The sequence below is a fragment of the Lonchura striata genome, chromosome 1 (genome assembly GCF_046129695.1).
Source record: "Lonchura striata isolate bLonStr1 chromosome 1, bLonStr1.mat, whole genome shotgun sequence".
Classification (NCBI taxonomy): domain Eukaryota; kingdom Metazoa; phylum Chordata; class Aves; order Passeriformes; family Estrildidae; genus Lonchura; species Lonchura striata.
In genome coordinates, this window is record NC_134603.1 from 120,702,653 (window position 1) to 120,730,342 (window position 27,690).

Here is a 27,690-nt window from a genome sequence, read left to right on the forward strand (position 1 = left end):
ATAACCTGCCAGAAGCAAATTACAGAGAAGACATCTTTCCCCACAAATGTTTGCACTTAACACAGGAACTAACTTTTTACACATCTGTTACGGCATTTCAAGTGTTTTCATGAGTACAAATTACTATCATAAATATTAACCTAATTTTGCCCTAAAAATACTGTGTGCTAGTGAGTTTCCAACTGCTGCTCTCCATCTCAGTTTGTTTCCATTGTAGCCACTTTGTAGCAGGAAATCTAGAAACATAGTTGCTTTAAGCAAATATATACACCAAATACTTCAATACGTTTATTAATTTCTATTTTTGTGCGTGTGTGTTTGTTTTGGTGGTTTTTGGTGTTTTTGTCAGTTTTTTTTTTTTTTTTAATCAGAACAAGTATATGTGACATTTTGAAGTTACTTGGTTTTGCTTTATGTTGTTTACATTAAACTAAGCATACTCTGACACATATATAAATGACCTTTATCTTAGTAACACTGCATATGCTAAACCTTTTTTAGTTAGCACCTGGTAATATTAACAGGTATCTTGTTCCTTAAAAGAGCTGTGAATATTAACAGCTAATTGCTCCTGAAAAGAACTGAAAAACTCATTTAATCTTTGTTACTGTGGAATCATCTGAGTTTGAGATTGGAAGGAGCCCTAGAATAAAATGTTAATTTGGCCAAAACCACTAACTTTCATTTTGCTTTACGCCAAAACCACACATTTTGCATGTATTTCATGTACAGTGAATATTGACTCCTGTCAAGTTTGGCCGTAATTAGATGCACAGTTTTACTTAAAAGGTTTTGAACCTTAGAAAAAGTGTAGCAGAACATGTGCAGAGTTCTGAGTTAATGAAACTGGAAACAGGACATTTCATGTGGTTTTGTGTTTCATAATGAAAGTTTGACATAGTTCAATTCATCAATCAGTTCTAACCATTTCCTTCGACTTAAAACTCTTCCATGTTTTCAGTTTGTGTCACTAGATTTTTAGTTGTACGATCAGGTCAGTGACAGAGATGATTCTCCAGTTGGTGAAGAATCCCTATGTAAGAACGCACTGTGGTTTGAGCTCTACAGCATGAACATATAAGCTGTAGATAATAATATTTAAATAATCCTCTATAGGGCTAAGTGCAACAGTGCAGATATTTTCTACTGTAATGCAAAGCTTTGCTCGGCAGTGTGATATTCATCCTTACCCAGAATTGTTCGATCAAATTTCTGTATTAGTAAAAGCATACTAACTGGGATAGAAGCATAGTGGTTGGAAGTGAGGGAAAATGAGTCACAAAATGGAAAAAAAAATAAGCAGAACTAGTAAAAAAATTGCAAACAACATTGAAAAACACTTTGGAGGTAACTTGGTGTAACTTTCCTTTTAACAAGTAAAAATAACAGGAACTATGGCTTTTTATGTCCAGGGATCATGATTTACATACTGTTAAATTAATAGAGCTTTTATTCAGACACATCCCTAAAATAACCACTTATCAACTGACTCTTTTAGGTAACAATTATATTCCCATCTCATGCCTAGGAGTTATCCAGTGCTGTGATGATGAGGGCTTTAACAGGAACCACTCTTTTTTCATCTCTCAGTGTCCCACATTAAGCATCTTCACATGAAAGACCTAAAAATTATACCTCTGGGGAGAAAGCTGTGAAATTAGTGACCTGCTGAACATATATTTATGACATGGGAAACTTGGCTGATCCTAAGATGCCAACTTTCCTCCTTTCTTCAAGCTGCCTAATTGCATAAAATATTATTATATAAAGCTCTATTGCAATTTTTATTTGTTCTCTTTTGTGGAAGTAGTTGGCTGTAGTTGCCACATGGAAATTATGAGCATGACTCATCAAGGTCCTAGTCTAGTGTTAAGGATGGAAGAGAATATGGTCTTCAAAATGCTTTTTTTAAAGTTGAAGCTTTTTATTTGAAGTGGTTCTGAAGTCCACAGTCATAAAACATAACGGCTTATATTAAATAACATATAGGTAGTGTTTGTGGGAGTTGGTGTCCTACTATTGATAGCAAAAAGTGAACTCAGTTTGTCCACATAGCAGACAAGAGACTGTACAACAGAGTAAGATTTATGTGATTAACCATTAATATTGATCGCTGTGATCTTTTATGGGAAAGTGAGCACCTCTCCATTACAATTTTAAGCAGCTAAGATTTCTTGTGGCAACCAGGGGTGAAAGACTAACTATGCTAATTGGCGCTCTTGTTCACCCTTCACTACATCATGCCAAACATTTGTTGGATTTTACTCCATAATTGTCTTCCAGTATTTTGCCTCTCCATGACTCACCAAGAGGTGAACTGAAATAACTGTTGGGGCCACATCTGCAGAAGTATGCATTTACTTCAGTTGCACAAGCATCTTAGTCAAAATAGACATATAGCTATGAAATGACTCGCACAAAATGGTGCAGTAGTTTGACTAAAAGTAACTTGTTTTATCCAAAATCACATTTTGCATATTCTTATTCAACTCCATTTTAAAAAAAGATTCCATGATTGAAGTACATTGCAGATAATATTTGCAGGAGTAAACGAGCCTCATCACAGAAGCAATCAATAGGGAGATGTCTATTTGTATATGATTTTACATATCTGCAAGCTAGCTGAGACATCCAGTTAAAAAATGCTGCACCATGGGACACTGTGTAGATATCTGATACTTCCCAGGAGCCTTGGGGTCTGTTAACTAATGAATGCACTACATGTAGCCATATATGTAGGTTTTTCACCTCTGACAAATATGGTAAGGATAATTTACTTCACTTAATAACCAATAAAGTGCAGTTCAACAGCTGACTATCAGTTTACAGCTGACTATCGTAAGTTAAATATTCATTTTACGTAACTGTTTCAGGACATGGTGTGTGAGAGAACACAAACGAGCAAAAATTGCTCATGCAAAATGTGAGAGGGGACGACAGCTTGTGTGCGATGCCTTTCAGTGCTATGAATTTCATTTCATAGCACTTTTGCTTTTTGACAGGCATCCTATCCAGGCTGGGGCAGGTTGCAGTCAAAAAAATCTAGGTTGGTATGTAACTTTTGAGTTCAGTGTGGGGGATGTCGCAGAATGCTGTGATTCACATTGGTGTGCATTGGATTCTTGGGTCGTATGTAAATTGCAATTGCTGCAGTCAGGTTGGTTGAAGCATTTGAGCGGTGTCAGGCAACTATTGTTGCTTAGGGCAAAGCAAAGGGGAAGTTAGTCTGAGGAGACTGAAAAACAACTTCAGTCCGAGGCGCAAAACTCGTATGGCTGTGAGACTGCATTGGCACAACAGCGGTGATACGCTGAGGTTTGCACAGGCAGACGTAGGAAAGGACTGTGGGGTGCATCCTTCCCCTTCACCCACACTTCTGTCTAACCCACGTGGCAAGCAGGCACAAGCCCTCCGGGGCGTCACCCACCTTCCGGCCACAGATGTTCACCTTCAGAAAGCCACGGAATGGTACTGCCATGGCCCTGCTGTCCAGCGGTTACCATTACCCATAGATGTGCACACATCACAGCCTGCAGCGGAGGAAATACATTCAAATTCCCACTGAAGAGAATTTCCCAGCTGTCCCGCTCTGCATCACCTCCAGCATGGGGTAGTGCTTACAGGTTGCCCAAAGGGCTTCAGCATTGTCAGAAGTACATATATGTAAAAGCCAATCTGCCTGATCTCCCCAAAGAAATCTGATAAAAGAGAATACACAGCCATGCTGGTTTTGCTCTGCTGCCAGGTCATTTTTGTTTGCATTGCACAAGAGCCAAGCCTCAAGATTTGGGCCCATATTTCCTAATTTATTTTGAACAAGAAAATATTGGAACAGAGACTTTAGGAGGCACTGAGGCAGCATGCCACACTGGAGAATTTGTTTTGCTTTGCAGCTACTGAGACTGCTGCTCGAGAGTTAATTCACCATGGGGTTGAAAATACGCAGCCCAACTTTTTAAATTTGTCTTATTTCAACGTAAGCTAGGGCAAAATGCATTTATATATAATAAAAACAGTGCAACAACTTTATTAAGGATTAATAACCTTTATTAAGCATATATTTGCCTGTTGTATGTTGACTAGAAGCTATGAAAAATGTGATGTAACTATTGCCGCGTGTTTAAATGATTGCCTGCATATGTATCCATGACAATATCTATTCATCTTCTGTTCTTTATATATGTTTTTATTATAAATATCTTTATTCTAGCTGAACATTTTAATATCAAAGTTGACACAGTGAAGTGCAAATTGGAATAGGTCAAATGAAAATCAGATATCTGTATCTTGAATTATTTCCAAGTAGTTCGGTATTGATAAGAGATATCTGATTGTTGTCTATCTGTCAAGATGTAGCAGCCTTCAGTAATTCGTGCTTTCTAGTCAAAGCAAGGGTTTCACGCTCAGCTTTCCAAGTCTGTAGTAAACACTTTACCAGGCATAAGTGGTGTACGGGAATTAGATTAATCCATGTGGTAGGGAGTTTATAAGGTTTAGTGCATATATGCGATTTCAAGAAGAGAGTTCTTTTCCATAATCATTTATCTCAAGCATAGGAAGCATATGCACGATTATATAATTAACAGAATATTTGTTTGTCAGTGTTTGGTTATGTGCGTAATAATATCATTATTAGGCCTTCTGTGCTCCTGTATTATCAGATTGTTATCTCCCTGCTCCTTTAATTCACCATCTCTGCTTTTTAGATTAATCACATCATTTTAATCCAAACATTGTGTTGTTTTGGTTTGGTTTTTTGTTTTTGTTTTTTTTAACCAGGAACAGAATGATTTGTGAACACCAAAGCAAAAGTTATTTTGAAAGATTTTAATCTTTTGCTGTTGTTATTTGGTTTTTATATTGTCATATCTGGTAATCATTTTTATAAGGTGGTATTTTAGTCCCAAATCTCGCTCCAGATCATATTTGCTCTATTCTAATCAGCTCTTGTTTCTCTTAAATTATCTTCAGTGTCCTTTTCCTCCATCATACTGCAGGTAGCATACTGCCAGCTGAAACTCTCACATCCTTCATGATTTTCTTCTTTATGGCCAGTGTTGCTTACTGCTGAAGTTTAAGTTTACCTTATCAGGCTTTTCTGAAAAGTTTCAAAACATAATGCCTTCATATTTTCCACTGTGCCCACAAAGTTTGAATTCAATTAATTAACAGTTTTCCTCCAAGTATTCAAATGTATTAGGAAATACATAGATATATACTTTTTTTTTTAAGAGGGATCGATTAATACTCTTATCTTGTTGAAAAAAGATTGGTTTCTAAACAAACAACCTGCTAGACAGTTACCCCTTGATCATATGTTATGGAAGATGTCATCTACATTTTCCCTTGTTTTTCTTTGTGAAACATGTTTCTTTGGTTTTGGGTTTTGGTTTTTATTTTTCCTTTTCAGCAGTCTCGGTAATGATCTTAGTAAGCCTTTTCAAGACACACAACATAGGTACAACTTTTCATGTTTCATACATATGCCACCTCCACTTGCTCTGCTTTGAATAATAGTATTATGTAACAGTGTATTCATTTTCCAACCCAGCATTTCTTTGCTTTTGAGATTATAATCTATTTTATGCACTACAGAATATGATAAATATTTCATGCGTTTAGCCCTATTACCATTTTCTTTTTCCTGCATGTCCTATATGCTGTTTGTGCTTATTTTAGTAAACATTAATGTGATTCTTTACCTTGTCTTGATGTAGTCCTCTTCTTTAATAGTAAGTAATATGTGTAGGGCAAAATTTTCTCATTATAGATTTAATGATTTGCCCTTTCAGAGGGCAAACTATTCAGAGGCCATACTATTCTGTGTATTACAGGACTGGTATTAGCCTTCTTATTCACTTTTGCTGCTGTCTCATGTTTGTATTTGGTTGTTGCTTTGTTGTCTGTTTTTTTAAAGTTACTGCCCTGAACATTTTGGTTATAGACCTGTCTATGCAGTAATTCACGTTTTCTCTGGTCGATGATGCAACTTTCCCTTTAGACATAGTCTATTCAAACACTATGCATTTTATCAATAAAGAAGTTTAATTTTTCCCTTATCGCGCAGCTTGTACAAACTTGTTGCTTTCAAGTTTGTCTAGTTGGGTTACTTTCTCCCAAGTGCATGATGGGAAAAAGCCATGTCTGTCTCGCAGATACTTATTTTGTCAATACTTTACCACCTTTTAGCTTTCACCTTTCAGGGCTGGCTTTGGGTCCCGCGCTGCGGACTTGACACAGGGGCAGTTTTGTGTCGTGGGGGTGTGGCATCTCGCCGTCCCGAGCCCGGAGCGATGTATCGCTCTCCGCCACGGTGTGCTGCAGCTTGCTCCGGCTGGCCGCGGCGCCCACCGGAGCCGCCAGACCGCGGCGGCCGATGCCCTCCGCGGAACGAGGCCGGTTTCACTCGGCCTCGGCCGCCTTTCAGAACCGTGGCTGGCGCTGCTCTTCCACCCCCGTCGGTATCGAAGGCGAGGGGAGGGAAGCAGAAACTTCTTTCCCCACGTGGGCCGCTGGCTGCCCGGGGCGGCCCCCGCGGCGCCCCCACCTGCGAGGCCGGGGCCGCCGTGCACCTGCCCGGCGCAGGCTCCGCGCGGAGGGGCGGGGGCTGCGCTGGCGCGGCGCACCCGGCAGCGCCGGCAGGATATTGTTCAGCCTTCACCCCCGCCCCTCTTCCTCCTCCTCCTCCTCCTGCCGCTGCTGGTGCCGCCGCTGTGCCCCCATGCCCGTCCCCCGGCTCGCCCGGTCCGCCGCAGGCCCCATCTGCCGGGGGGGCGCGGGGCGGCGCGGAGCGGGCATTGTGCGCGGCGCAGGCAGGGCCGCCTCACCCGCACCCGGCGAGCTGCAAATTCGTGCGCGCCCGGAAGCCGCACGCCCTCTTCCCCCGGCCCCCCCGCTCACCTACCGCCGCCGCCGGCCGCCCCCCGGCCCGGCCCGGCCCGGCCCGGCCCGGCCCGCTCCTCGCTAGGTCCCCTCCGCCACCGCGCTTCTGCCGACCCCCTCCCCCTTCCCCGGCCTCCCCTCCCCCACGCCTCTCTCCTTCACCACCGCCACCTCCTCCTCCTCATCCTCCTCCTCCTCCTCTGCCACTTTCTCTCTCTCTCCCAGGACGCGTCGGATGATCCGGGGCCGCTGGGGAAGGGCTCCGGGCAGCAGCAGCGAGGCTGCGTCCTCCTCCCGTCTCAGGCTGTGGGGGAAAAAAAAAAAAAAAAAAAAAAAAAAAAAAAAAAAAAAAAAAAAAAAAAAAGCAAGCCGGTGGCCTCGGTGTTATTTTGTATTAAAATGAGGAGGAGGAAGAAGAAGCAGCGGCAGCAGCGGCAGCGAGCGGTAGCGGAGAGGAGGAGAGGAGGCTGTGAGCAGGGGACGGCGGCGGCAGCAGCAGGAGGAGGAGGAGTAGTGATGAGTCAACTAATAATTTAATGGGGACAGAAACAGAGAGGGAGAGAGGGGGGGGGAGCAGAGCAGAGCGAGGCAGCTCCGTCCGGGGACACACACACATACACACACATATCCATGTAACATCCAGCAACAACCACCAAACCGGCCTAAATAACAACCATACCCAGCCAGCCAGGGGAAACGACAATTAAAAAATACCAAAAAAAAAAAAAAAGACAAAATACAAAGCCTACCATTATTATTATTTTTTAATTGTTACTGGGGATTTTTTTGCTGGCTTGGTTTTTGTTGTTGTTGGCTTTTTGCAACCTATTTTATATTTTTTACCCCTTCTTGCGAGTAACTCTTCTCGGAGTTCCCAGATTTTTTTTTTTTTTTCTTTGCAGAAGCAGAACCAGTTTTTTGTTGTTGGTTTTCTTTTTTTCCTTTTTATTCTTTCTTTTAATTTTTTTTTTCTAATAGGATCGGGTGTTTTTTTTAAATTATAATTTCTCCCGGTGTTGGACTCGGAGGGAGTGAAACCTCGTCACTTTTTTGTAGTGGTGGTGGTGTGCCTTGTTGTGTGTTTCCTTCCTCCCCTCTGTTCTTTTTCTCTCTCCCCTCCTCTCGCTCCCTCTCTCCCCCCGTCACTCGCACAACAGCCCCCGGTAAATGAGAGGAGACAGGTCCTCTCTGCCTTTTTTTTTTTTTCTTTTTTTTTTTTTTCTTTCCCTCCCCGGACCGCAGAGGCGAGATTAAAAGTGGCATTTTAGTGCCTTTTCCTGCAATTTTCTCGCCACTTTTTTTTTCTCTTTTTATCTCCAGTAGCGATCTCTGGGGCTGAGGTTTCCGCAGAAAGTTTGGGGGCTGTTACGGTGTATATTTTTGCGGAGGGGGAGGGGAGCGGGCTCCTTCTGTGTGTGCTGCTCCTCTGGGTGCCTATTGGAGAATAATAGTGTAAGTGACAACCTAGAAGTAGACTTTCTGCTCTTCACACTGGATAGAAAAGCTGCCTTTTTTTTTTTTTTTTCTTTGCTTTTTTTTTTTTTTTAATAACCCCCTTTCTCACTTGATCATTTATGCATTGGTTTTATTTTTGAAAGGATAGCTAGACTTAAATCACCCTCCACCTTAATTTAAACCTGCTACTTATTTTTAAATTATTATTATTATTATTAATTCTTCGTTTTGAGCGTTACACTTGTCTGATCAATTTGATCTGCAGCTCTGTCTTCCGTTGCTAAACCTCGAAAACTGGCTCTCTCAAAAGATATTTAATCTCTATTTTTTTTGTCCATTGCCATTTTTGCTCATGGCTACTCTGTTTCTCGCTATCTGTTTTTGCCCCTCCCCGCCTAGAGGAAAATAGCAACAAGAAAAAAAAAAGAAAAAAATAAGAGAATATTAGGGGAAGTAGTCCTCAGGTCTGCTGGCCCCCCCACCACCCCCCTTCAGAAAGGGGGGGAACCTAAAAACATCAGTCTTGAACTTCTTCCTCTTCAAGAGCTCGGGCTGCAAAGGAAACCTCCTTTGTTTTTGTTACTTATATGCTGTCAAGTTTTGAAGTGGTGAGTTTCGGGTCGGTTTTGCTAATTTCACTCAGAAAACTGCAGTGTTTCTGTTTCTAGATAAGTACTTTGCTTCTTTGTCTCTTTAAAAGGTCACAGGGAAAGCTTGGCCTGGATTGTGAGAGCCATATGGAACGGATAAGTGCGGAGCCTCTCTCAAATGTGATTATGGGTTTTTATGGGGGAGGGAGGGAAGAGGAGGGGAAAGGCATGGGGAGGGGGCTGATTCAGGAGCAGAGAAAGAAATAATATAATACCGGCAGCGTTACATCGCGACAAAAGGCGATACGGCACCGACTCTCATTCAGAAATTGCGCGGTGTGCCTGTACGTGTACGCTGGCTCCGGGAAACTGTGCCTTGAAATTGTGCTCTTCTCTCACTGATCTGTGATGAAAACTTGTAGTTGTGAAAGATGCCTAAATGCGAAACCCGGGGAAACTCCTGGCCTGGAACCGGCGGAGATGATAGGTCTTTCCTGCCACCCTCTCCCTGGGCAGGCCATGCTGGTTGTTGCTCATCACTATTCCAAACTGAGGTTGCAGTGAACTTTAGCCTTGGGCATGGAGTTTAAATGAGTAAATTAGGTGTTTTATGTGCATGTAATTTTGCTTTGTAACATAAAGCTTTTTACAAGATGACTAAGCGGTGAAAGGATGCCGATGGGTGGGTATTCTCAGGCCAAGCGAAAATGACCCATTTGGTGTTTTGGTTGCAGTCAGTATATTAACTAAGTGGCAATCTATCACTTTTATTCACTATACATGATGTAGTGCGATTCTGACTCATGATGACTAGATACTTTTTGTAGCAAAGAACCTTCCTGCCTTAGTGTACTTCTGAAGTTGCCAAAAGTGATGAGGAATTTCTTGTTCGTAGCTTTTTTCTGTGTGTTTTCTTTAACTCTTCCCCCCCACACAACACCCCTTTTTGTTTTCTTGGTTTTTTTTTTTTTTTTTTTTTTTTTGTTAATCCTCTTTTTCTTGAGATAGACGAGTCTCAGAATAGCAGCTCTGTGGTATGTTAGCATTATTAGAAATATTGGAAGATATTAACAGTTTGAGTCTGAAATTCTTTGCTTAGGTTACACTTAGCACAGTTAAAAAAATTCTTTTTGAAAAGTGGCTAAAATAGGCATGTTTACTGTTAATGAGACAGATGACCTAAAACAGATGCGATAAAGATGAATGGTGAACCTTAGCCTGTCACCTAACAGCATAAGGAAAAATAATGATTGTCTGAACTTTGTCTATTTGGTTGCATTCTTGAGGTTGCTTATAAAGGTTCAAATTAATACATTGCCTTTTTTCTTCACCGTATCGGGAAAAACAGAGTGATATTCAAACAAGAAAAAAAAATAGTCTGTAAAATTATCACTGGCATGTGTACTAGTGACATAGAAGTGTATATATATATATAAAGATTCCAAGATATTTAGGCTCTGATAACTTGGCTATGAAATGTGCAGAAAATGTATTGAATTACTAGGCAACTGAAAGAAAAGTAGCAATTATCCGATTCACACCAGTCTTTCTAAATATGACTTCCCCAGTGTTAGTATTTGTACTTGCTAATGTAAATACTAGTTCAAAGATTAATGTCTGTTGACCTGTCCTTAGTGATTATATTATATATATATATATATATATATATATAAAAAACATAATTGTCTGTGTAGTTATACCTTTCCCTGTCAGGGAAAGGTAGATAAAATATCTAACAATCAGAACAGTATTGATTGGTGAAATCATAACCAGAAAGATGCCTTTGCTCTCAGCAAGGTTTTTTAATATAGTTGGCAAAACAGGTTCTGATGAATGGCAAAAATCCTTAAAATTTACTCTGTTATGTTGTTGGCTTGAGAGATTTTTAGTGATTTAACTGTAATTGTTATTCATGGACAGAGGTTTCCAAAGTTTATAATATGGGAAGTACAAGCGTGTGTTTTCTTACTTCACTATTGAAATTCTGTTTTTTTGGTTTCAAATAGCTGTGTCAGCATCACCCAGTTTTTGGGGTTTTTTTTATATTTAAGGGCATCAAAAGTACTGTAGAAATTGTGGAGGATTTTCCCCCAGCTTTATGCTTGGTGAGAAACAATTCAGTTATTTATCTTAATTGAATAAACTACTCTGTTTAACACTTGAAGCTTAATATCTGAAAAATTGCATATATTGAACCTTGCAAAAGTTGATAAACTTTGTGTAATATTGGTAGTATTGGTAAGGAAACTCAAAAGCTACCATCTCCCGCCACTGCTTTCTGAAGTTAAATGTCAAATTCTTTTCTAACTTCTATTTTTAAGGGGGAGAGGAATTGTAAATGGATAATAGTCTACATCTCTTAACAAATCTGTTGCTTCTTCAACTAAAGTTTTAACAATCTCTCTATTGTTGTTCATCCATTTTATAATCAAATAGATAAAGAAAATTTTCATTAGAATCTTTCTCTCTCTCCACAATAAAAATATCCGCGATTAATAACAAACCTTTCTGTGAGATTTGTAGCAGTTGCTGTCTTGGAGCACACACCTTGACAATCATCATCACTTATATGAGTTTTCGACTCTCTTGGTTTTAGTAGAATATTTCCAAAGATTTTTTTAAAATTCTTTTTTAAGAGGTACTCTGGTTGGCTTTTAAAAAAACATTCCACTAGATTATGATACAATCTCTCTGTAAGCTGGGATATGAGGTAATTTTTGAAGAATAAGTTTGTTTCTTTTTAAAAAAGCATTTCTTTCTTGTTAAAATAGTTATCTATTCTTCTTTATGAGCTTGTGATACATATATATCTGTCTCTGTACATGTGCAGGCTGTGTACGTATACATATGCGCACACGTGTACAACATATATATTTTTTTTTTAATCATGGCAGGTGATCTTTAGAGGCGGGACTGAGTATGGATCATTTGAACGAGGCAACTCAGGGGAAAGAACATTCAGAAATGTCTAACAATGTAAGCGATCCGAAGGGTCCACCAGCCAAAATTGCGCGCTTGGAACAGAATGGGAGCCCATTAGGAAGAGGAAGACTTGGAAGTACAGGAACTAAAATGCAAGGAGTGCCTTTAAAACACTCTGGACACCTGATGAAAACTAATATTAGAAAAGGTAACACTTTTGATAATTCTGCATTAGAGAAATACGATTTATAATATTCGGGGGGAAAGCATACTTTTGCAGACTCTACTTCATTTATATTTCAAGATTAAAGTCTCCATTCTAAAATACTATCTATTCCCAATTCTGATATAAATCACATTTGGGAAATGTAAGGTTCATTCTTGGGTGGAGCATCTTGCTTTTCAGGGTGGAGTCTGATTTTTGTTAAGGTAATGGCTAGCTGCTGTGATTAAAGCAAATTCTTACATTGAAATGTAAGTAATTTGGTGCATTAATTCTTTGAGTAAGCGCTGGGCTAAGAAATGCGAAAATATATAAGAGTAAATACTGAACCCCCAAAACAAATTCTCGCCTTTCCTCCTAATGATGGTGCTATGATTGGAAGGGCAGCAGTATTTCCATAGCAGTTGCAAGTTGGTTTAAAGGAGAGAGTGTAAATCTTTAGGTATCACATTGGAAAAGTCATTTATGATGTCAATCTTCGCAGTTTATTTTCTTAAGTACAATTCATTATTGAACAATGAACAACTTGGGTGTCATATTTTTCAGTGGTTGGTTTGCTGTAATTAGACATTTACACAAGGAAAAGGCACATTTAGAATCATTGATGTTTGTATATGGATGGCTTTTGTTTGCATTAAAAATACTTTTAATGGACAATAATATGCAAATTTTACTTATCAAAATTTGTAAGTCTTTTTGACCATGTCCTGCAGGCTTGCTAATTTAAATCGAAATCTGCTGCATGTAATTTGACATATATCTTAAAACAGCCTCTACTTTTCCTAGTGTAATCAGTTATGTTTATAATCCAGATTTTTCTTGTATTTGCTAAGCAAAGTGCAACCAAGACTATTAAACGCACAAAGTTAGAAGGCAGAGGAATTTCATTGTGTCTGATGCATAACATTTATCGTACAATCATTTATTTTTTTCCTCGGTTTGGCGAAAACAAAGAATATATTGATCCTGAAATGAACAGACACAGCAGTCCGTATTGTTAGATCTTTATCTATTAAAAATGGAAAAACAGCACTTCAGCAAATTCTTTGGCCTCTGCTCATGATTACCCTATTTATTGATTGTTTGCCAAGAATGTATGCATCTTAAGAAAGCCAGGGTAAGAGCATTAAAAATATAATTTATTACGGCTTTTCAAGCAGAGTGCATTAACATTGTACAGTGAAGCAGTGGGGCTGTATAAAAAGGACTTTCTGACGCCTGCAAACATATAAGTTCCATAAATTCCTAAATAGGAGATTTCAGCTGTCTCTGGTATTATGTGATATTTGCACAGCAAACTTTAATGCCAGGACAGTTTTAGACAAGGATTCTACAGACTTCAGTGCTCCTTATGGCAGACGTGCTGTTTACACAGACTTGTAAACCTTCAGCAAAAGCTCTAACACTGCCTTCAGGTTTAAATCATGCTGTATTTTTAGCAGGGAGCACTGACCAATGCTCTCCCCTTTAATACTAGAAGGTTATGAAGTTGCTGCACTTGGAAGTCTTGCCAAGTACTAGCAGGAGTGATCAGCCAGCTGAGATTGTGCTCTCCTGTATAACATTTTTCACATTAACAGAAGGACACTAGTGACAGTTTGCTAAAAGATTTAGTGGCTTGATTTGTAGTCAGATGATACCTGTGTCACACTACTGGGATCCACCTCTGTGTATCTATGCTGTGCCTCAAAATTTGGCCAGGAGGCTCTCCTGTATTGTTTAAAGTAACACATTTCCCAAAATGTTGCAACTGAAGAAACCATGTACCGTGCAAAAAAAAGGAGTTGATAAGCAGCAAAGTACATGTATGTTGTGTCTGATCATAGCTTAATTTGTAGGAGCTGATAAGGGGAGGAACAAATATGTTTTAGCTGGTTTAGGATGTATCTGCGCTGTTTGTTAGAATGAAGCTTTGCTTACACTTTATCTTCAGGAATTACTGGTGAAACTGCTTAAGAATTTTGAGCCCTTACTCTGTGTCAGATGGTAGTAGGTGAAACATCAATTGTGAGAGCCTGAAAGGGAGAAAAAACCCAAAAAACAAACCACCACCTTTTTGCAGATGAATCGTATGTGTCCACAGCTTATTTAAAACCAGTGAAATAAACACTGCTTTGCATGTACTGCTTTTGCTTTGGTCTTCTCTCCCTTCCTGGCCAGTCTCACTCAGATTACAAAAAAAAAAAATAAAATTAAAAAGAAAAAAGAAAAAAAAAATCTCCTTCCTGCACTACATAAATATTGGCAAGCTTTTTCTCTTGTGTTTCAGTCTTTCATGCTGAGCCTATTGGGCAAACTGGAGTGAGTTTGTGAGCTTTTCCTTGCAAGCCTGAAGGGATTTGTTTGCCAGAGATTGGCTCTCTGGTGAACAGATGTAGTTTAAATATACGTGCTTAGGAGCTATCTTTTTTATCATGATTTCCTACTATACGTTAGAGCACAAATCAGCAGATGTGGTCTTACTGTATTGTCAAGAGTAAAGCTTCCTTTTAGACTACAACATGTCTGGTGCACCTTAGCAGGTTAGGAGGTTTCTATAAGTCTAGAGGGCAGTGGTTATAGAGGCATTAACATTGTAGGACTAATTGGAGTTCCTGGGTGCCCTGTTAAAATAACCCTTGTCATCATTTATGCTAAAGATGATACCCCTCTGGCAGACTGCCATAAGACAGTTCTGTACATCTCCTTTTAACCCTTCTGCTTTCTGTCATTAAGAGATCCTAACCTGTGCTGCTGCAGACAGCAGAGCAGGATTGGCACTTAAAACCACAGGTCACTGTGTCATCCATGTCCATTTGGGAGGCTGGGAGGGATTTTCATAATGTCCAGGAATTTGATTGCTATGAGAGAGTTTGTCCCTAAACCGGCTTGGGTAGTTTGTTACTTCTCTCTCTCTGTCATCAAAAGAGAGGAAAAAAACAAACAAAACTAAATTAAAAAAAAAAAGGCAAAAAGAAAAAAAGTGATTTGCTTAATATTCTGTGCAGTGTATGGAAGGGTTTGCCATATGATGCTACAAAACTGGACACTAGTAATTAACTTTCAGGCATGCTAAAATAGTGTTGTGGGATGTAAGGTGCGGGAGACAACAAGAAGAACAACAAAAATAAGCCTGAAAACTGCAGGTACACTTCTTAAAGCAGCACTAAAGTCATGATTTGTTCCTTAAAGATGCGAGTGAAAGTTGTGCTCAATTGCACTCAGTGAATGAAGCACGAATTAGTGTTAACTTTTGCCTTCTTTCCTTGTGTACTCTTTTCAGAGTGAATATATAACACACAAGGTGATTTGTTGCTGATGTTGAAACCAATTAAATATTTTTGGCAGGACTAAGAAAGTTTTAATGTTAACAAAATTATGTGGCTGGTACTAAAATGGCTTACAGTGAAGACATCTGCAGTATGTATTTAGGTTCTCATGCTGCCTGCTACTCACAACAAATCAGGCAGGACAGAGAGAATCAACTTCTCTTCAGTCAACCTTGTTATTTGTATAGAAGGTAATTCTTTAAATCTGCATTTGATCAAGGGAGATAAATTTGTATTTCTGCCTTTCAGGGAGATGTATGTTTTATAGAACTTTCTCTTTTTTTGGGGAGGGTGAGGGGAAAGGACTCAGGGAATATGTTGATCAAATATTTGTGATGATTCTTGATGCCTCCTCTGCCTGTTCGTACAGGTTTTATTTACATAACTCTGTATAGACCCACCTACTCTACTATAACTCAAGTTTAATATGTTAAATTTAATCTTTTTAATAGGAAGTATGCTTCCAGTTTTCTGTGTAGTGGAACATTATGAAAATGCCATTGAGTATGATTCTAAGGAGGAGCATGCAGAATTTGTGTTGGTGAGGAAGGATATGCTTTTCAACCAGCTGATTGAAATGGCATTGCTATCTCTTGGATATTCTCACAGCTCTGCTGCCCAAGCAAAAGGTAAATAAGATTATGAAATTGTACAATGAATTGTGTTTGTTTGTGGGGTCTTGGGGGATGGGCAGGATTTCTTTCAGGAATGCAATGCAGATTTTACTTCTTAAACTTCTTGCAGATTCTGTCTGTATTTTTTTTCCTTGATGTGTTTTTATTTAGTTAGTGCATATTTTGTTCATGGGGAATATGGAGGTAAATTCCTTTTTTTTTCTTTTTTGTTTTAAAGAAGAAAAAAAGAATTCAACTGAATCATTAGTATGCTTATTGACCTTAATAATCTGCTCCACTGAGGATCCACAAGGAAGTGTAAAGCATATTTGAGCAGATGGACTGTTGAGAGTCAACTTGCATTTATGACTGAATATCCAGCTCTGTTTCTTTTATTTTGTGTCTGATGGTTTTATAGACTGCAAAGTAATTTTTTTTCTCTCAATTCTTGCATTGCAAAATTCTTACTAATTTGTTAAGAGGAATGCTGTTATATCATGTCCTATTGAATTCATGGGAACTTAGGAAAATATACTTTTATACATATTAATAAAATCTCTACTGCAATGCATTTGTATAATTTCATAATATAGATAAGGCCTATCCTTGGTGGTGTGTGGGTGGGGGTTTTGGAGGGGGAGGGGGGGTGTTCTTTTGTTTTGCCAGATTTAAGAGGTTAGAAACAAAGGTGGTGATCTTGTTAAAATCAGATATTTCTTTTGCCCTTAGGAATTAAGTAAATCACTTTCTTTCCATTTTTCCTGCCCTTCTTGCTCACTACCCCTCCCCTCCGAAAATTACAATCCTGCAGGGCTTATCCAGGTTGGGAAGTGGAATCCAGTTCCACTCTCCTATGTGACAGATGCCCCCGATGCTACGGTAGCAGACATGCTGCAAGACGTGTATCATGTGGTCACACTGAAAATCCAGTTACACAGGTAAGTCATATACAGTTCTGGGATGTGAACTGTTACTTGTCTGCTCTTAACTGTTAATATTGCTTGTATTTAATTCCCACTGTGCTTTGTGCTCAAAGTACAAAGGCTTGCCTAAATTAATTTTTAGTTACTCTAGTTCTTCTTTAACTTACAGTATACTATTGCAGAAAACTTTTATAGCTCTGATACATAGATTTTCTTTGGATATCTCATTAAAACTATATTGCGTTTTAGTCAATTAAATGATGCATTACAAGAAGGCATTTTACATAAAGTTTACTTAAGAGAAAAATATTTTTGCATATCATGAACAGTACCATCTGTGTGCATTTTGTAAAAGAATGACTTGCTCGCACTTATTGTTGCTGTCTAGGTTCTTAAATTTCACAGCAACAAAAAAGAAAAAATGGTTAATATATTAATGTTTTTCATGATCAGTCGTGAGAAAGCATTACACCTTAAATTGTTTTACCAAGCGCATCAGAGCAGGAAGGTAGAAGTAACATGAAAAAATAGTCGCCACATGCAGCTGATGTATAATTCATGCATCAATACAGCAGATGTGTTGTATAAAGTAATTAACTAATCGGAACAATCAGGAGACCGAGAGCAATCTCCAGATGCATCTGCTTGATGCGCAAAATGAAATCTGTCTGTCTTAAAGGAATGTTCTGCAGCAGGATGCAATCTTGTAATAATCCCTTTTCTAATCTGTGTTTGAAATAGTTGCCCTAAACTAGAAGACTTGCCTCCTGAACAATGGTCTCACACAACAGTAAGAAATGCTCTGAAGGACTTACTGAAGGATATGAACCAGAGTTCATTGGCCAAGGAATGTCCCCTTTCGCAGGTACTTAGCATAACATGTAATAAATAATAAAGCAATATAGGCAACGTTGATGTGAGATTTGAGATTTCTACAGACTGTAGCAAGTAGTACCCGTAGAGTGGATCTGCCAAAAATGCAAATGCATTTGACCACTTCATGATCTTTATAAATATGCCTGATTCATTTTGAACATAGTCTTACAACATTTCCCATGGGGAGTCGTGAAAGGTTGTTTACACCACACTAAAATCATCTCACAGCAAACTGGATTTTAACTGGTTTTTGTCTGCAGTCTTTGAACTGCTTTGATGCAACTACTTTTTTCAAGCACAAGTGTTCAAGATGTTAAAAGGCTCTTTACTTACTGCTGTCAAAAGTACTATTGAATCTGAATACTTGTTAGATAACCTACAGTAGTTTTAAATGCTAATTCATAAACTGAGACAGTCTTTGGCATGCTATATGAGAAGGGAATAAAGAATAAAGCTCTTCGGGTGATATGTTGTTGTTGCAAAGAACCAAAGAAAAATCAGTCATTTATTAGTTCTAATCAAAATATACCTAAACAAAAATGAAACCTCAATTTATGCATTGCTAAATATTGAACTGATGTGTTCCTCAAACCTTAGTTGTATTGTTCTATTTTTGCCATTCTTTTTGTTCTTCTCTTGTCAAATTACTGCAAAGGCACAACTCATTTATCTATGCAGTATGATGTCCAATGATGCTGTGGTGGGAACGTGGTATTTTTTTTTTTACCTTTTAAATTTTAAAATGTATTTCATTGTGGCACAGTGGAGATGAATTCAATATACAAATAAATGATGCTAGTTGTGGCAGGGAGGGAGAAAGAGAAATTACATTAAGGTATTTTTATAAGGATGTTATTTCTTTTGCTTAGGATACTGGAGTCTTTGTTTCTGAAAGACTTCAGTTAATCTACAGGAGACTACTCTCCTCCTCTGTCTAGTTTTCATGAAGAGATTAGCAGACTTGTTTCCCATCACATTTTTTTCCCCCTACGGTTAGGTTGTTTTCAGTGATGTGGCTCCAATATAGGAAGTTTTGAAGTGGAAATAATCAAAATTATCTTCACTGGTTGCAAACCATTCCAGTAATATGTCTACAAAGTTATCTTATATGTACCTACTGTAAAAGCATGTAAGCTTTTGCACTGCTGGTTTATGGAGACTGCAGATAACTTGGGACTTTTCTCTGTTTTAATCTAATAGTGCTACTTTTTACTTGATACTGATGGAAAGCAAATAATTTCTATTGAGGTGGAATATCTAATTTCTATTTGGATATTGTGTTTCATGAAGGAGTTTCTTTATATATAAAACAGAAAAAAAGCTTTTAAAAGGATTACTTTACTATAGAAAGTATCATAGTACTGGAGACAACTCAATAATTGCATTCTTCTAAAAAAATTCTTTGAAATTATATTGAATTTTTATGTAATAACTTTAATGGACAAAAAAACACCTATCTTAATAGCAGCTCTTCAAGTTAATGCTTGAGATGACTAAAACTCCACACTACAGAACTCTGATTTGGGACAGTGTGTTTGCTGGTTTGTATTTCTTTACTTGTAAAAGAATATACTTAAAGCCGTAAGCTTCTTCCTGTTGTTAAAAGCATGCTTATTACTTTTGCCATCTCTATCTTCACCAGTGCTGCCATAGTTGGGTTGCAAGAATTTAAATAGCTGCTGCTTTTCTTTTTTCTTTAAAAACCAAATTGTATTAAGCTTAAAGTACATATATTTATTTATTCTTAACTTTTGGAAAAACAAGCTTTTACAGTAGTTGATCACGAGCCCATCAGTCAAAGTCTTCCTGTTTCCCTCTGGGAGCTTGATGGAAGATGAGTTGATCTGACAGTGTCCTTTTCACATGAGTAAATTGATCTGAATACTTCCCATATTTGCCTTACCTCTAACTCCTTGTATATCATTCCTATGCAAAGGGCACTGATTTAAGAGTGCCAATGTTTTATTAAAGGTATTAAAGTTTTTGAATTGCCCTGCCATGGCGTGCTCCTGCAGCAGAGGTGAGAAATAAGAGCAAGGCAGAGGCCAGGAGACAGCATTTATTTAGGGGATCAATCAAAGTGCCAGCATAGGAAATTCTTCTGAGAGCAGAGAAAGGCTTTCTCCTGTTATGTTCTTCCATGGGTATAGGTAATGCCATATGAAGTGCTTCATCATAAATGCAAACTAATGCAGTGACATTGTACCATAACTTATTAACACTGTTATGGATATAATTTATTAACCACGGAAAAATGACTCAAAGTGGAAACGAGAGTAGTTATCGTTTTCTGTCACTGTCATTAGCAATACTCTGTTTTGTGTAGGTATGGGAGGACTTGCTTTAAAGTAATTAGGCCGTTGTGCTCAATGCATGACATCTCTGAAGCCCCATTTTCACTTTGCTTACTCTATTTTCTGAAGCAATCTTGCATTTTGTATATTTAAAAATTTCTCATATTTGTTCAGAATACTGGCATTCTATATACTGAAAAAACCTAAAAGCAAACAAGCCAGCTATTTTGTAGTGCAGACATACTTAATAACTTGAAAATGCATGAACAAAACTTTGATAACCAATCTGTTTGAATTACAGAGTCTTGAAAACTTAACATTATTATTTTCTAGAGGGCTTTGGTGGTTTTTTTTTGTTTGTTTGTTTTTGTTTGTTTTGGTTTTTTTTTAGCCATTTATTTTCTTGTCCAACTAAAACCTTGAGGTGTAAAGGTAGGAACTCTTCATGACTTGATAAAATACCGCTGCTCTCATTAGGAGAGTTGAATACATGGTCCTTTTGAAGCTGCTGTAATTCTCACTCTGTGACTGTGTGGCCACTCCTGAAGGTCAGTTTTATTGCTCAGTGTATGAGCCCACATCATGGGAAATCCCTGTCAACATGACTTGGAGTGCTTAGGATGGACCGGAGCAAATGCGCGCCTCTGAACTGCTGTGGAATTGCAAACAGCCGTTCAGGCATTTAGCCTCAGATTTTTGGTATCAAGCAGTCAAGGTAAAAGGACACTTCAAATTTTGCATGGAAAGCCCAAGCCTGTTCTGAATTATGCACCAAAGTGCATATTTTCATTCTTTACATCAGGTTTGTGATTTTATTGCTAGAAACTGGCAGCATGTGCAGATGCCGACTGAACGACCTTTTGCATTTGATACACACAGCTTGGTTCATTTCTGTTTCCTCTCCAGACCTCTCTTGATGGGGAAGGTAACTTGGAATTTAATCTAGGGCTCAATTTTGGGCCATCTTGTGCATTCCATTAAATTGGTCTATCTCGTGAGTGGCCTAGATCTCATTTCCCTCCAGTTTTGGCTCTTCAGTCTCCAAAGGGTTGTAAAGAAATTGTTCTACCATCAATTCTTATTTCCAAACCCTTGCACAGAAGCTCTACTCCAGCCTTTTGGGAGCTGCTCTAAAGTTATCAGGCAAGCAGGCAGCTGAGTTGCATTTACTTACTTAATGTTTGTCCTTCAATGTCTTGACTTACTCTTAGCATTTTCATATTTCACTTTCACAGATTTGCTCTGTTTTGTTTTTTAGTGCAGAAGTTTCTTCTTACTTCCACAGTTAATAACTGAAATACTATTGTATTATATATTTATTCTGATAATAATAAGGGGTTTTTTTTCTCTTTTGCTGCTATTGAATTAATACATTATCTTTGTTTCTCTGTGTATTTATATAAGTATTATATATATGGTTTGATCAACTTTTATGAGGAAGAGGAGAGCAACATGGGGTATTGGTCTAAGAAAAGAACAGGAAATCCTTTTGATAATTCTAGAACAAACTTATCGTGTTCTTTTGAACATTTAGATGTATCCCTTATCTTGAGTTCCTGCAACCTTTTCCATGAAAAGATGATAACAAGTCACCTACCAAATGAAGAGATTGTAGAGATTAATTAGTATCTGGGCACTGCTTTAAAAATATGACAGTGATCAAATGACATTGACTTTTTTACTGGTATTATCTTGCCTGATTTTTTTTCTACAAAAAGATATTCTAAATGATTGTTGTTAGTATTCACAAACAGGCACTGACAAAGCACTGCAAAAGCACTTCTGAAGCAAGGTATTATTTTTCTTACCCTGTAGTATCCCGAAATGTGAATGTATTTGGTTGGGGATTTTTCCCCCCTCCCTTTTGCTCATCCTTTGACAGTGTTTTTATCTAGTCTGACTCTCAGGACAACCACAAGTCAGTACATTATAGATGAGAAATTCCAGGTCTGATATATAGTAGAATCTGAAATCTCAATGGCTTTTTGTTCAGTATTTTGTAGGGGACATGCAGTATTTAAAAAAAATGTATCCAGAGGCTGTGATACTTGGGGACATAGTAATTTACAGACTATTTTAAAATTTTTGGAAGATATCTGTGTGTTCCCCCTTCCCCCGCTTATAATGTCATTTACATAATTTTGCTCTTGGTGATGAGGGAATAGCGTTATTTCAGTCAGAGGGATGTATGCTTGCATTGCATGAAACGTATGCATGCACAGTACAAGTGCTGGTACGATACCCAAGTCTGCATAGCTTTGCACTTGTGACAAATATAACTATACTGACTGCATTTTTAATGAGCTTTCAGGCTGTAGTGAATGATTCTCTTTACCTGACATGGGCACAGTATAGATCATATATTTTCCTTTCTGTTCAAATACCCTGCCCTGAATTTGCATGCTGTTTTGTTCAGACTTTATATGATCTGGCAGAGACAACAGACAGAAAGCTTTCTTGGAACATCAGTGTTTCTCAGTTCACCTGATGTGAAGCATTTGGCCATCATAGCAAATAGTCAGCTCAATAGAAATCCTCTCACATTTCCACACTGCTGTTCTGATCTACCCTTCCAAAATCCTAACCAAAAAAGTTGCGTTTGCTAAAATTAAAATTTCTGTACCTATAGATAATCAAGGAATGAGCTATTAAGGCTTGCCAGAATATATAATTTTTATGAGCAGTTTTTGATTCATGCTTTACTAAACCGAAAGGTGTTTTTTGCCCTCTCCCCTTTCAATTTTACCTGCCTAGACCTGAGATCAAGTCCTTGGATTTCTTTGTTGCTTGTAAGTCTCTTCTGTCTTCCTCCCTTCCCCCAATAATTAATAACCTGAGTAAGGAATGCAGCTCTTTTTTCTGCTTTAGAAGTTACTGTACTTTAGATTTTAAAGATGTCATTAATTATTTTGGGGGAGTAAATCCTTGAGGGCCTGGGCTCAGCTTTTGGCAGGCAGGGCTTTTCAACCCACCCCCCGAGTTGCTCAAGAGCATTCACTGTGATGTCTCTTCAAGCTGACATGGTATCTGGATTTTTAAAGCATTTGCAATTAACTATTAAAATTTGTGCCTAGAATTTTTAGTCTTCCAGATAGAATAGGCAATGCAGAGCCTATTGCTGATGGGATGGACAAGATGTTTGCAAGAGGTGTTTGGGTAGAGCTGTGTGAGGATATTCACAGGGTACTTAACCTTTCAATCAATTGATCATTTGATCATTGATTTATGTTCTTTAGATGCACCTAAACAATCTCAGGGTTAAAGCTATGCCAGTCTGCAACTGTTTTATCTGTGTAGCAGCATCCTATTAAAGGCAAAAATATATAGCTGGTTTTTTCTGCCTCTTCATTAGAATTAAGTATAACAAGGATATTAAGTCACTTTCCAAATCAGTTATGAGGCCTGAAATTATTGTGGGAGGAGGGGGAAAACATATTTTGTTCTTCAAATAAAAGCAGTATCTGACTTCAGGGGAATCTGTAAGATGTCAGCGTGTCCCTTGGTATCCGTGCTGTAATGTGGTCTTCTGTTTCTGCTTCTGAAAAGTGGAGGAGTCCAATAGAGGAATGGTGCTAGTGTTGAAGGTTGTTTTGGTTTGGTTTTGTTGCTGTTCTTGTTGTTTTATTTTTTTCTAATTTTGTTTTTACACTCCTAAATTCAGGAGTTATAAGTACTTGTCCTCCACCAGGCTCTCTTGTGAAAAGTAAAAAATTAATGCTTTTTTGAGACTGTGTCCAACTTTGACTACCAACCGTTTTTTATTGTATTTCGGCAATTTTGAGAACTGTTACATGAATGAGTATCTGCATCATATGGACTTCAAGTTTTAGGGAAGTTACGGGATGCAAAAGAAACACAGCACGTTTTCTTCTGATACATTTTCCTCCTAGAGCATGCATGTGTTGTAGAACTGAGCCCTAGCTGACTTCTGTTTTCACTCAGTGCTCCTGAGAATGGTATATAGATCAAGTATTTGTAGTGATGTTCTTCTTTTTGTAGATACACATATACACATTACCATGTTTTGTTTGGTTTTTTTGTTTTCTTCTGGGTAAATTTAGTGGGTTAAGAGGCAGTCAAATAATGCACTTTACAGGATTTTGTATTCATTCATATTCGTTCATGTTTCTTGCATAACTCTTAGCAACAGTCATGGCCAAGTGATTAATTTATTTTTTCCATAACTTTACTAGAGAGTTAACAAACCACTTCTCCAGTGTTCTTTAAAGCAAGATTGCAAATAAATATTTTTTTTTTCTTCTTATTGGCAAATTTTTGGCTGTGGAGTACTGCACAAGTATAAACAACATGAGAGATCCTTTAACATAACATGAGAGAGCCTTTAGTCGCTTTGCTCCCTAGCTTTGGAACTCATTGCCAATTGAAGTAAGGAAAGCTTGGCTGTTGGGACTTTTAAATCTAGACTTAAAAGTTATTTGTTCTGTTTAGCATTTTTAAAATTATTCTATTAGGAATTGTATGTGCTTCAGTTTTAATTTTAACTCATAATGATTGTAAAGCACCCTGGGATGCTTGCATGAAGGGCGCTACAGAAACCCAAGATTGTATTGTACTGTGTTGTAATGTATTGTATTATTACATGGTACTGGAGTTGGACCACGGACAATTCATATAGAAAGCATTTGAATACTTAGCTAAAGATAAGGAGTTGGGGGGGGGAGCACTGTCTTTTCTTGCTTATTTTCCCCCTTTTCTGTCAGTTATTTTATTAAACTAAATTAAAATGGCAGTTATTCCCTAAGAAATGCCAGCATAATTTACTGCTGCAAAGGGGCTCAAAATGTAAACCAGATGATAAACTAAAAATAAAAAACTCCACATTAAGATTTAATTGCACTTCCCTTTCTATATTACGTTCTTATGTAAAATACATTACAAAACAGTACATTCTTTATCACTTCCTTCACTTTTAACTGAATTTCATTAACAATAAAGAAATATATTGTCTCTATTTTCAGTAATGTCACTTGACAGTTAATCCCTTAACTTGATGTACATGTCTTTAAGATTTTTTTTTTTAATAAAGAACACGATAGCACTGACTGGAGCCAAGTATTGCACAATCATGTGATTTGCAAGTTTCCCAGCTCACAGCTTTGCCAGTGCAGGTCAATTCACACCTGCCACACTTATGCCATTCTGGTCCTCATGTTGCTTTTCCTCAGTGATTGTCAGAGGTAGAGAGAGTTGTGCATGCGGCTCCTTCCTTCCCCCCTCCCTCCCCACTCCAAATGTGTGGTAAACCTTGTGCATTGGAAGTGTCTGCTCAGGAATTAAATGGAGTTTAATTTCTGTCCATTAGAAAGCTGCGATCCACATCGCCAATTAAGCCTTCTATTTAAAGGGCGAGGAGATACGTATGTCTACATCTTAATCACTGCTGTGACTGGTTTGCAGAGACCTTCTCTGACTGGTTCAGTTATTACTAGCAGTAGTGGGAGGCACAGGGATCAGCGTGGTTATAAAACCTACCCAAAAGCTGAGCAAATTCTGTAGGTGCTGTAGCGTCACTATCAGCAGATTTGAAGCTGAGGTACATCTGTGTTAGGGGACGCAGGGGTGTAGGCATAAAGATGAGCCAGGGAAAAATTACTTGCATTGGTAATAATTTTTACCTGGCAGAAGCAAAAGCAAACAGGACCCACTTGTTGAGAGGCAGTGCTCAGAGACATGGAACTCTCACCTTGTCAGACCGGCCTCATTGCATGCCTTCGCTATAATCATAACTTAGAAGAAAAGAGATGAGTTTCTCAGACTGAGCAAAACTCTGAAAGGTTGCTCCCCCACCATCACCACTTTTTCCTTTTTAAATTACTAATTAAGTTCTTCTTTTTTATATCCAATAACAATGGTAGGAGAACTCTAAGGCAAGGGTGAGTTTTGTCTCTTCGGATACTTCCTTAAGAAACAGCACAAATGGTATCAGATTCCACTGGTGCCTTGCAGCAGTGATCAGAGGACAGGTTTTTCAGGACAGTAGCAACCTCAGATGTGCCTCACTCAAAGCCATGGAATAAACTGCTCAAAAGGGAAATGTTCTCTTCCCCAGAGGTGGGAAAGGATGAAATGTTCTCCTCATATACACCTGTCTCATTTATTTTTATTTTGTTTTTTAAGTACAAAGATTTCCTACACTCAGAACTGCAGTTCTTCTATAAGCTTGCACGAGAAGAGGGAAAAGTGTGCCTGGTTGTGCCTCTGTTCCAAGGGATTTGATAATTTACAGTAAACTGTCAGGGTCTCTAGAAAGGCCATTGATACCAATGTCCTTTGCATGTGTCTCAGTTTTTCATCATCACAAAACCCATCAGAAGGATAGTATCATTGGTATCAATGGCCTTTCTAGAGCCACAGAGAAGATTTCAGCTCCATAAGTTTACCTAGGCTGTTTGTATTTGAATCAGTATACTGGGACTTCCTTAGAGTTTTAAGGGTTTTGTGTGTATTTATATATATCTCACAATAAAATTCCACCAAGAGATATGTGCCAGCTCACACATCCCCAGGCTCCTAAAGGTGTGTTCCTTACTGTGCACTTCTTGTAAGGAGGATCTTTGTGTGCTAAGTCTTAATTCAGCTAATTTTTTAAAAAAATTGTATATTTTAACGTTAATGCAATGACTACTAAAAAAAAGCATTTAGTAGAACCCTAGAATAGAACCCTAAAGTGCACATACATATTCCTTATGAAAGCTAGCTGGAACATTTCTCTTCTGAGATACCTTCATTGAATCTTGGATCTTTTTATGAATTCTTCAGGGCATTTATACTTTCACAAACTCCTGTTAGTGAAAGATAGCAACACAGAGGCAAAACTAATACATGGACTAACACAGCTGCTTACAATGTCACCTTTACAATTTTAAATAGCAAAAGTTAAGAATCCATAGTGAATTTCATACTATAAATTAATTTTCTCCTGACAAATTTTATGGTTTTCTCAGTACAGAAAGAAATGTGTTCATGTGCTTTTAGCAGCACATCCCTCATAGAATTTGGGTCTATACGATTAAGAATAATCAGCTATACATGTGGCTCATAAAGAGGCATGTGGCGTGAAACAGTAAAACTGAGACTTAACCCTGTAAACAAAGGATAGATAAGAGATGTTACATTTGGCACTAGAGGGGTATTTAAGCAAGCAATCAGAGGCATGAGAAATGCACTCTCTAGGAGCAAAAATCAATGGAGTTCAAAAAGCTAGTCATACATTTAAAAAAAGAAAGAAAAAAGATGCACGAAAGGTACATTTAGAGGTCACAAAAAGAGATTACAATGGATGTGATGAAAGATCCAGCACAAGAAGTCTTCAGATAAATACTTGATGATTTCTCTAGCTCAGCCACTAGTAACTTGGCTGAACTCGGGAATTGCTGGATGAAATTCTAGGATTTCATTTTATGTAGATTCCAAAATGGATGCTCAAAATGGCCTATTTTGACTTTAAAAATCTGCAAAAACTTATGTAGAAAATGGAAAAGAGATCAAAGTGAAGGCTTATCCTTAGCACTAAAAGAAATTCAGCAAGACAACTGTTAGTGCTACTGAGTCTGATGACTTCTTGTCTGGACATTGTGCCTTA

At 38.2% G+C, this 27,690-nt stretch overlaps 1 protein-coding gene across 6 annotated transcripts in view; it reads left to right on the forward strand.

Moving 5' to 3' along the window:
• Positions 1 to 27,690, forward strand: part of SATB1 (SATB homeobox 1) — a 91,854-nt gene that overhangs the window by 9,858 nt on the left and 54,306 nt on the right. Inside the window, exons 1-5 of one of the 6 annotated variants that reach the window (XM_077787181.1) lie at positions 8,398 to 8,945; positions 11,822 to 12,057; positions 15,833 to 16,009; positions 16,806 to 16,932; positions 17,659 to 17,782. In XM_077787181.1, coding sequence (XP_077643307.1) covers positions 11,847 to 12,057; positions 15,833 to 16,009; positions 16,806 to 16,932; positions 17,659 to 17,782 — 639 coding nt within the window. In that variant the 5' untranslated portion in view covers positions 8,398 to 8,945; positions 11,822 to 11,846. Of the gene's footprint in view, positions 1 to 8,397; positions 8,946 to 9,088; positions 9,108 to 9,250; positions 9,272 to 11,821; positions 12,058 to 15,832; positions 16,010 to 16,805; positions 16,933 to 17,658; positions 17,783 to 27,690 lie in introns of those variants that run through there. The other 5 variants (XM_077787207.1, XM_077787204.1, XM_077787201.1 and 2 more) reach the window with 5 other exon arrangements.